The sequence below is a fragment of the Tupaia chinensis genome, unplaced genomic scaffold (assembly GCF_000334495.1).
Source record: "Tupaia chinensis unplaced genomic scaffold, TupChi_1.0 Scaffold000532_1, whole genome shotgun sequence".
Taxonomy (NCBI): Eukaryota; Metazoa; Chordata; class Mammalia; order Scandentia; family Tupaiidae; genus Tupaia; species Tupaia belangeri.
The window spans coordinates 8,019,943-8,029,282 of NW_006160045.1; the positions used below are offsets into that span (position 1 = coordinate 8,019,943).

Sequence of the window (9,340 nt, forward strand, 5' to 3'; positions counted from 1 at the left end):
GAGCGGTCAGCATTAAAACAGAAACGGCAGAAAATAAGGCTCTTACAACAAAGGAAAGTTGCAGATGTTTCCCAATTCAAAGATCTGCCAGATGAAATCCCTTTGCCTCTGGTTATTGGAACCAAAGTTACAGGTAAGTGAAGACAAGTTTCTTACTATTTTGACTTGTAATTTTTAACTGTGATCATCTCTATTAGAGAAATGACTTTTAAATTTAAAAAGCTTAAAGTGTAGCTCTACAGCAATTTATTGTAGGGGTTACTCTTTGTTTAAAATCTGTTTTTAAAAGTAATTGGGAAAAATATATGAAAAGAGCATCTTCTATGTAAACTAAAGTAAATTGCTGTAAAAACAAATTTTAAACTTTACTGTGATAAGTATAATTATGTGTTCTTTAAATTTAAAAACTTTAAAAATTTTTTTTTTATCTTTTGCTTCCATGTCATTTGTTTTTCTTTCCTAACCAAATGTATCTGGGTAGTTAAGAAACACCATTATTCTTGCAGTCATTGGGTCTAGAAATAGTCCATTTCTAATGAGCAAGTAAAACTATTCAGGGGCCAGCAGGGAGGATGATGGTTAAGGAACTGGGCTCCCACATGGTTGACCATGGTTTATGTCCCGGACTCAGAGGCTTGAGGGTCATGCATGGTGTGTGTGCATACATGCCCAAAATCCCAAGAGGAGACTGGAAGAGAAGGTATTGCAGCATGGCTGTTCCCTCATTCTCCCATCCCCCCGGAAGATGATTTCTCACTTTATTCACTTTCTGTTTCTCTGTCTCTCTCTCATACATCCTATGACAAAACCCTAAAAAAAAAGGGGGGGGGAATAACAGACAAAAAAAAAAAGCTAAACTATTCAACTAGCAGTTTGCTCAGAATTATATATGGGTATAAATTCTGTCAGTTTTATAAATGTGATTCTAAATACTCATTTCAGTTATAACATGGCATGAAAACAAAATGAAACCTCAAGTTTAAGTTAATCCTAGATAATTTGGTGAAAAAGTATAATTATAATTTGTTATACAAAAAATAATAAGGTGTTATGTGGGTAGATATGTTAGTAAACTAAAAAGAAAAAGAAAAAAAAAGAGCAAAATAAAAGGTAAAGGACAGAAGTAATAGACCAGTGATCAATGATGTAAAACTAGATAAACAATAGATAAGATCAACAAAGGCAAATTTAGATCTTAGAAAAGATTAAATTGGGGCCTAGCAGGTGGCATGGTGGTTAAGGGCACTGGACACCCACATTTTCGACTGTGGTTCAAGTCCTGGACCTAAAGTTAAATTAAAAATAATTATTTTTTAAAAAAAAGATTAAATTGATAAACACCTAGAAAGACTGATAGAGGAAGAAGGCATAGTGAAAGCTTCTATAGACATAACATATTAATAATGGAATATTATGAACAACTTTATGTCAGTAAATTTGAAACTGACAAGTTTCTTGAAAAAGAAATGTACAAATTTCTTGAAAAAGATTATTTGTCAAAACAAATATAAGAGGAAAGAGAAAATTGGAATAACTAGCAATTGAATTATTGCCACAAACTGAAAAAGAAAACTCCAGGTATAAATTATTGCTGACATCTAAGGAAAAAATGATACCAATTTTGTATGAACTCTTTGAGAAAATAGAGTCAGAAATACGTCCCAACTTGTTTATGAGGTTGGTATAACCCTGATACCAAAACTTTGCAAGGACATTATATGAAAAGAAAATGACAAGGGCCAGACAGTGGCACAGTGATAAAACACACACTCTGTGAGGCTGATCCACATAGGAATGTTCTATTGATAGAATTGTGTCTTGACACCTCCCTGATTCCACTCGGCATGTGCACGTCCATGATCCAGGACTGGCTGAGGCTGGGGTAGATCATTCAAGACTCTGTTGGGAATACTATCTCTCTGTCTTGCTCACAGAAGAAGAAAATGAACTTGAAATTATAAATTTATTTCCTTCAATAATATAGTCTAAAAAATCCTTAACAAAAATATTGCAAGGGCCAGCCAGTGGAGTGGTGAAGGCAGAGGGATCCCACACGGCCAACTGCATGGTTCGAATACCAGACATGGCAGCTAGAAAAACACGCTGGGCACATGTGCATGCATGCCCAACATCCCGAGAGGTGAATAGAGGAAAAGGGATTAATTATAGTATGGCCATCATCCCTGGGAGGTGCTTTTTTCCCTCTGTTTCTGGCAAGTGCACGTACCTGATAGCAAATTTTTAAAAATAAAATTTTGGAGCCGATAGGTGCCATGGTGGGTAAGGTGCTGGACTCGCATATGGCCAACCACAATTTCAGTCCTAGACCTGGTGGCTTGCTTTTTCATTTTCTCTCTCTGTCTTTCTCTGGCCAAATGATGATGATGATGATGATAATGATAATGAATATTTTTTTAAATTAAAAAATAAAATTTAAATTAAAAAATTGATTTGTTAAGAAATTATAAGAACCAGAATTGTCCTAAAAGTAATCCTAGTAAAATGAACTATAATCCTAGGAATTCTTCCTTTCTTTCTTTCTTTCTTTCTTTTTTCTTTTTAAATTTGCTATTGGGTGCATGTACTTACCAGAGAGAGAAAGAAAAAGAGAAAGGAGGAAAGTGAGAAAGCACCCCCCTGGGGTGCTTTGGATTGGCCGATTCTGCAATCCCTTCTCACGCTTCCCTCAGCATTTTGAGCATGTGTGCATACATGATTGGTGTGACTTTCAAGTGGCCAGGTTCAGGACTCAAACTATGGTTGGCCATATGGGATCCAGTCACCTTCACCATGCCACAAACTAGCTCCAGGAAAGATTTTCTGTGTAGTATGTAAGTCAAAGGGATAAACAGAAAAGAAGTCATCCAGGAGACACAAAAGATGTGATTTGTAGAAATAACTGTCAAGTTAAGATTTAACGACTGCCAGCTCAATTTCTCAATCCCAGCCCATTAGCTGAGGCTCTCACCAGTCATCTTTAAAACTGTCGCTAGGGGCCAGCACATGGCGTGGTGGTCAAGGCGCTAGACTCTTCCACATGCCTGACCGTGGTTCGCGTCCCAGAGCTGGTGGCTTGCTTTCTTACTTTCCCTTTCTCTCTTTTTGTGTCTCTCTCTGTTCAAATTTTAAAAATAAAGGAATGAATAAATGAAATTAATAAAATGAAAAACAAAATAAAACTGTGCCTTTTGGGGCCAGCTGATGATATGGTGGTTAAGGTACTAGACTCCCACATGGCCAACCATGGCTGGAGTCCCAGACCTGGTGACTTGAAAACCATGCCAGTCATGTGTTTGTGCGTGCCCAGAATCCCAGGAGAAGAATGGACGAGAATGGATTGAAGCTTGGCCACCCCCCACCCAGGTGATTTCTCACTTCCCTCTCACTGTCCCTTCTCTGGGAAGCGCATGTGCCTTATGGCAAAAATCTTTAAAAAAATAATAATAATAAATAGGGACCAGCATATGGCGTAACAGTTATGTCACTGGGCTCCTATGTAGTTGACCGCAGTTCAAGTCCTGGACCTGGCAACATTCGTCACATGTGTGTTCATGCCCAAAATTCCAGGAGAATGGAGGAAAAGAGATTGCAGCATGGCTAGCCCCCCGGGGGGTGATTTCTCACTTTCTCTCTGTCACTCCAGCAAGCACATGTGTCCCATAGTAAAAATGTCTCTCAAAACAAACCAAAAACTGTACCTTTATGTTTACAGTGAAATTGCTCTCGACTCAAATTTTTTTGGTGCCGTTAGATATGCTCGCCCTTATCTGTTGTGCCTGAACCCTTTTTTTTTTTGGCACTGGATAGTTGAACATATAACACATTTAAAGTAGAATGACCACATAATTTATCGCCCAAGCAGGTATACTTTTGGGAATAAAAGAAGTTAGTGTTAATAATTTGACTATTATAAAAGATATAAAGGGGCATTGTCCTGGATTAATCAGGAAATATGGCCGGCCTACTTAGGGGACGTTTTTTACATTTTTTGCTTGTTATTAAATAATCTCAGGGCCTTGGGTTAGTGCTGATAACCATGATAACATGTTCTTTCTCTCTTTTCTAAATTTGACTTTCTAATCTAGGGTTGCTTTTTAATTTTTTTCTGAGTGGCCATGGAGTCTAACTTACATTGCCGTTTCGCTTTTGTTTGTAAGCTTTCCATTGTCAGCACACGTAATCCAGCACAGAAATGACTGATAAGTGACTGATAAGGAGAAGGCCATATTAGAAACAGGCTGCTAGGCCAGGGACTCAAACCACACAGCCAGCCATGTGGGATCAGGCTGCCTTAACCAAGCCGTGGAGCCAACTTGCACTTGGTGTTTTTTAAACTGCTGGGACTGGGATTTGAACTGCAGTTGGCCCTGTGGATCTGGCTCCCTTTACCACTAGGCCATGGGGCTGACTCATAAATTAAAACACTTTTCTTTTTTTGGAGACGTTTTTTGCTACAGGGCGCATGCGCTCGCCAGAGAGAGAGAGACAGAGAGACAGAAAGCAAGAAATCACCCCCCAGGGGGGATGGCCACGCCGCAATCCCTTCTCCTCCGTTCTCCTCTTGGGATCTTGGGCATGCACGCACATGCGCCCGGCGTGAGTTTTAAGCCACTGGGTCCAGGATGCAAACCGCGGTCAACTACGTGGGAGTCCAGCGACATAGCCATTACGGTAACTGCTGGTCCCAATGAAAACATTTTTTAAAGTCTTTAAATCAGTTACGTAAAACTGAATAGAATTTAGTTATTTGAACAGATAGATAATCCTGTAATATAGGGAACTGACTTGTATTTCAGATGTAGATCTATGAGAGCTAGTAGGTAGGATGGCAGTTGAGGTGCTGAACTCCTACATAGCTGACCAGTGTTCAACTCAAGACCTGGTGGCTTGCTTTTTTCATTTTTCCTTTCTTGCTCTCTGGTCAAATTAAAAAATAATAACAAATGAAATTAAATAAATATCAATAAATAATTTTAAAAATAGATGCCCTCCCCAGAGAAGAAAAGTTGCTTTGTCTTAGAAGTCTTACATTTTTCAGGTTATAGCTTTTCTCTCGGTTTATTTTGCACAACTAAGCACTGTTTGGTGAAGACTCACTGAATTAATTTTGTTGTTATCAAGTGTATTTTGTGTGATTTCGGTCCTTTTCAAGTTTTTGAGATTTGTGTGTACTGTAGCTGAGAGAATGCTCTATGTGTGCTTCATTTTACTGTTGGGTTGAATATTCCATATATATTAGATCGAGTTGATAACTTATTCAACTCTTCTATATATCCTTACTGATTTTCTTGTTGTATCAGTTATTGAGACAGGAATATTAAAATCTGATTATAAATTGTTGAATTGTAGTTTCTCTTTTAGCCTGTCAGTTTTTGCTTCATATCTTTTGGGACTCTGTTAAGGTGCATATTTTATAAAAATTATTTATTTAGGGACTGCAAGGTGGCATGTGGTTAAGGTGCTAAACTCCCACATAGCCGACTGCAGTTCAAGTCCAAGACCTGGCAGTTTGCTTTCTTACCTTCCCTCTCTCTTTTCTCTCTCACTCTCTCACTCTGTCCCTGTCTGGTCAAATTAAAATAAATAAATAAATAATTTGAAAAAATTATTATTTTTAGAGAGATTTTTGCTATAGGATACGTGCTCTCGCTAGAGAGACAGAGACAAAAAACAAGAAATCATCTCCTGGAGGGATGGCCATGCTGCAGTCCCTTCTCCTCCATTCTCCTCTCCAGATTTGGGGCACACGTGCACACGTGCCTGAGTTTTAAGCTACTAAGTCCAGAACTTGAACCACAGTCAACCTGGAGTCCAGTGACGTGACCATTATGCCATCTGGTGGTCCCAAGATACATATTTATCTTCATCATATTTTCCCAATAAATCCTCTATTATTATGAATTTTACCTCTTTATCTCTAGTAATGTACTTTGTTTTAAATTTCTAATACTCATAGCCATTCCAATTTTCTTATGATTATTGTTACCATAGTGTATGTTTTTTCTAGTCTTTTCCTTTAAACTTATTGCTTCTTTTTTTTTTTTTTTTTTTTTTGGTTTTTGCTAGGTCTGAGACTCGAACTGTCATCACCATGTGGAAGTCCAGAACCCTTAACCACCATGCCACCTGCTAACGTCCATGCTGTTGCCAGTTTGTATGTCATCCTTAGCTTTTACTTTCTGACAGATTCTCTTTAGATTCCCCCTCCTTTTGCATAGTTTCCCAGTTAAACAGGAATGCATAAAAAACTTATTTGGTTCTTTTATGACTCTAGTTTCCAGGATCTTTCATTTAAATTTCTGACTGGTCTGCCACTTATTTCAGCCACGACAACATGTCGGGCTTACAAAACTGTAGATTTTTTCTGTCTCTTCAGTGAGAGTTCACCACTTTCAGCTGGCAGAATTGCACATTTTTACCCACTAGTCCACATGGAGTCTGTCCCTTCTGACAATACTGTTTTTCATGACCAGCCCTGCATTAATAAAGCTATTTTTGCCAGTCTAGTTAATGTATATGGTGGGGATGTGGACAACCTCCTGCAAAAAGACCACTGACTCCTGTTATAACCTGAAACTTTAGCAGTTTTTCAACAATAAGCATTATTCTTTCTCTCTCTTCCTTCCTTCCTTTCTTTCTTTCTTAGAGATTTTTGCTATAGGGAGCATGTGCTCACCAGAGACGGAAAGTTAGAAATCACACCTTAGGGCAATTGTGGCATGGCCATGCCACAGTCCATTCTTCCCTTGGGATTGTGGGCATGCACACACACGCACCTGGCATGCGTTTTAAACTACTGGGTTCAGGACTTAAACTGGGGTCAACTATGTGGGAGTCCAGTGCCATATGCCATCTGCTCATCCCTTCTTTTTCCCCCCAGGATTTTTTGCTATCAGGTGCATACGCTCCCAGAGAGACAGAAAGCAAGAAATCACCTACTTGGGTGATGGCCAGGCCACAGTCTCTTCTCCTCCAGTCTCTTCTCAAGATTTTGAGTATACATGGGACCAGCAGTTAGCGTAATGGCTATGTCGCTAGACTCCCATGTAGTCGACTACGATTTGCGTCCCGGACCCGGTGGCTTAAAATTCACACCGGGTGCATGTGCGTGTGTGCCCAAGATCCCGAGAGGAGAATGGAGGAGAAGGAATTGCGGTGTGGCCATCCCCCCTGGAGGGTAATTTCTTGCTTTCTGTCTCTCTGTCTGTCTGGAGAGTGCAAGCGCCCTATAGCAAAAACATCTCCAAAAAAAAAAGATTTTGAGTACACACACACACACACACACACACACACATACCTAGCGTAAGTTTCAAGCTGCCAGGCCTGGGCCTTGAACTGCAGTCAGCCATGTAGGAAGGAGTCCAGCACCTTAACCACTATACCACCTGCCAGCACCAACAATAAGCATTTAATTGTTTTCTACATTTGGTCCACTTCATTACTCTAGAATTGTTCTTGACAGGTTTTTTTGGTGTTTTTTTTTTTTTTTTAAGAATTATTTTGTTTTTTTATTATTATTATTTAACTTGGCCAGAAAGAGACAGAGAACGAGAGATAAAGTGAGAAAGCAAGCCATCAGGTCTGGGATACAAACTATGGTCTGCCGTGTGGGAGTCTGGCGCCCCCAACCACCATGCCACCTGCCAGCCCTGCTTTGGACAGTCTTGTCCAGGTTTATACTTGTCTTCTGTGGTGAAGGTTCACCAACGTCTTGACGCTGCCATAACTAGAACTTTATTACTCATATCTTCTATTTCTCTATTTTCTTTTCTCTTAATTGACCTGTCAGAGCCTGAGAATGATATTTTTGTGTTCTACAATTGTGTTTTTATCAATTGATCCTTTTATTTTAAACAATTTTGCGTTGAAAATTTCTGTGTTGTATTAAACTATTATGGATCGCACTTTTTAGTCAATATGAAATGTATTATTTGCCTAGTTTAAAGCTTTAAATGCTACTATTCTTACATTTTTTTTACTCATGCTGTGTATCTGTTTGGATTTTTCTGATGTTATTTCAGACTGGATTTAAGTAATAGTGACATAAATAATTATCTCTAAGACCACCCCCAGGTTTGTTGATTCACTAGAAAGACTCAGAGTATTCAGCACACACTTATACTCATCGCTAAGATTTATTACAGCGAGGGAACCAGCAGTTAGCGTAATGGCTATGTCGCTGGACTCCCACGTAGTCAACCGCGGTTCGTGTCCCGGACCCGGTGGCTTAAAACTCACGCCAGGTACATGTGCGTGCGTGCCCAAGATCCCGAGAGGAGAACGGAGGAGAAGGGATTGCGGCGTGACCATCCCCCCTGGGGGGTGATTTCTCGCTTTCTCTCTATGTCTCTCTCTCTCTGTCTGGCGAGCGCACGCGCCCTATAGCAAAAAACCTCTCCAAAAAAAAAAAAAGAAAGATTTATTACAGCAAAGGATGCAAAACAAACTTAGCAAATGTAAGCTATACATGGCAAAAAGTCCAGAGGAAACCAGATGTAAACTTCCAAGATTTCTCTCCCTTTAGAGTCATAAAAGACATTGCTTAACTCCTCCAGAAACAAGTTGCCACACTTGAAAAGTGTTACCTACCGGGGAAGCTTATTAGAGACTCAGTGCTTGGAGTTTTTTGAAGGCTGCTCATGTTTTTTGTTGTTGTTGTTCTACTAAAGACTGGGAACTCTCAACCTAATACATACTGAAAGTTCAGACTCCTAGAAAGAAAGCAGATGTCTAGAATAAACCACATTGTTTGTACGACCTAGACATAGTAAACTACCTTTATTAATCAGGGAGCAGTGGGAAGATTCCCCAAATCCAAATTTCTAGATGCTAGCCAAGGGTCGACCTTGTAAGGAGGACTTTCTAAGAATAGCATTCTGAGGCCTGCTCTATTCTTTTCTGCACAGCATTCTTGTCTTTTTTTTTTTTTTTAAAGACAGGGTTTCACTGTGTCATAATCCTCCTGCGTCAACCTCCCAGTTGAGACTACAGGCACGTGCCACTACACCCAGCTCTTTTTTGGAGTGTCTCACTGTGTTGCCCAGACCAGTCTTGAGCTCGTGATCCTCCTGCTTCAGCTTCCCAAATCTCAGATTACCAGCTCATGCCACTATGCCTGGCCTTTAAGGTGTACCAGAAATGAAACCTGGCCCTCCAGCATTCCTCAGCCTACAGAGCACAGCACAGTAGCAGTATACACCATTGTGGCTGGGTCTTTTTTGTTTAATTAACTACTAGTGTCACACTCATGAGTAAACGACCAAAGTTCTTCTTATTTATTTATTTATTTAATTCCTTTTTTTTTTTTTTAATTTTTTTATTTTTTATTTTGGGGGGAGGG

The 9,340-nt window shown here is 39.6% G+C and overlaps 1 protein-coding gene across 4 annotated transcripts in view; it reads left to right on the top strand.

Annotated features, from left to right (window-relative positions):
- Positions 1-9,340, top strand: part of LIN9 (lin-9 DREAM MuvB core complex component) — a 69,585-nt gene that overhangs the window by 30,638 nt on the left and 29,607 nt on the right. For all 4 annotated transcript variants that reach the window (XM_027775231.1, XM_027775232.1, XM_027775233.1 and 1 more), the window contains one exon: positions 1-133. This exon ends at the window's left edge or, in 3 of these variants, runs on beyond it. In XM_027775231.1, coding sequence (XP_027631032.1) covers positions 1-133 — 133 coding nt within the window. The remainder of the gene's footprint in view (positions 134-9,340) is intronic.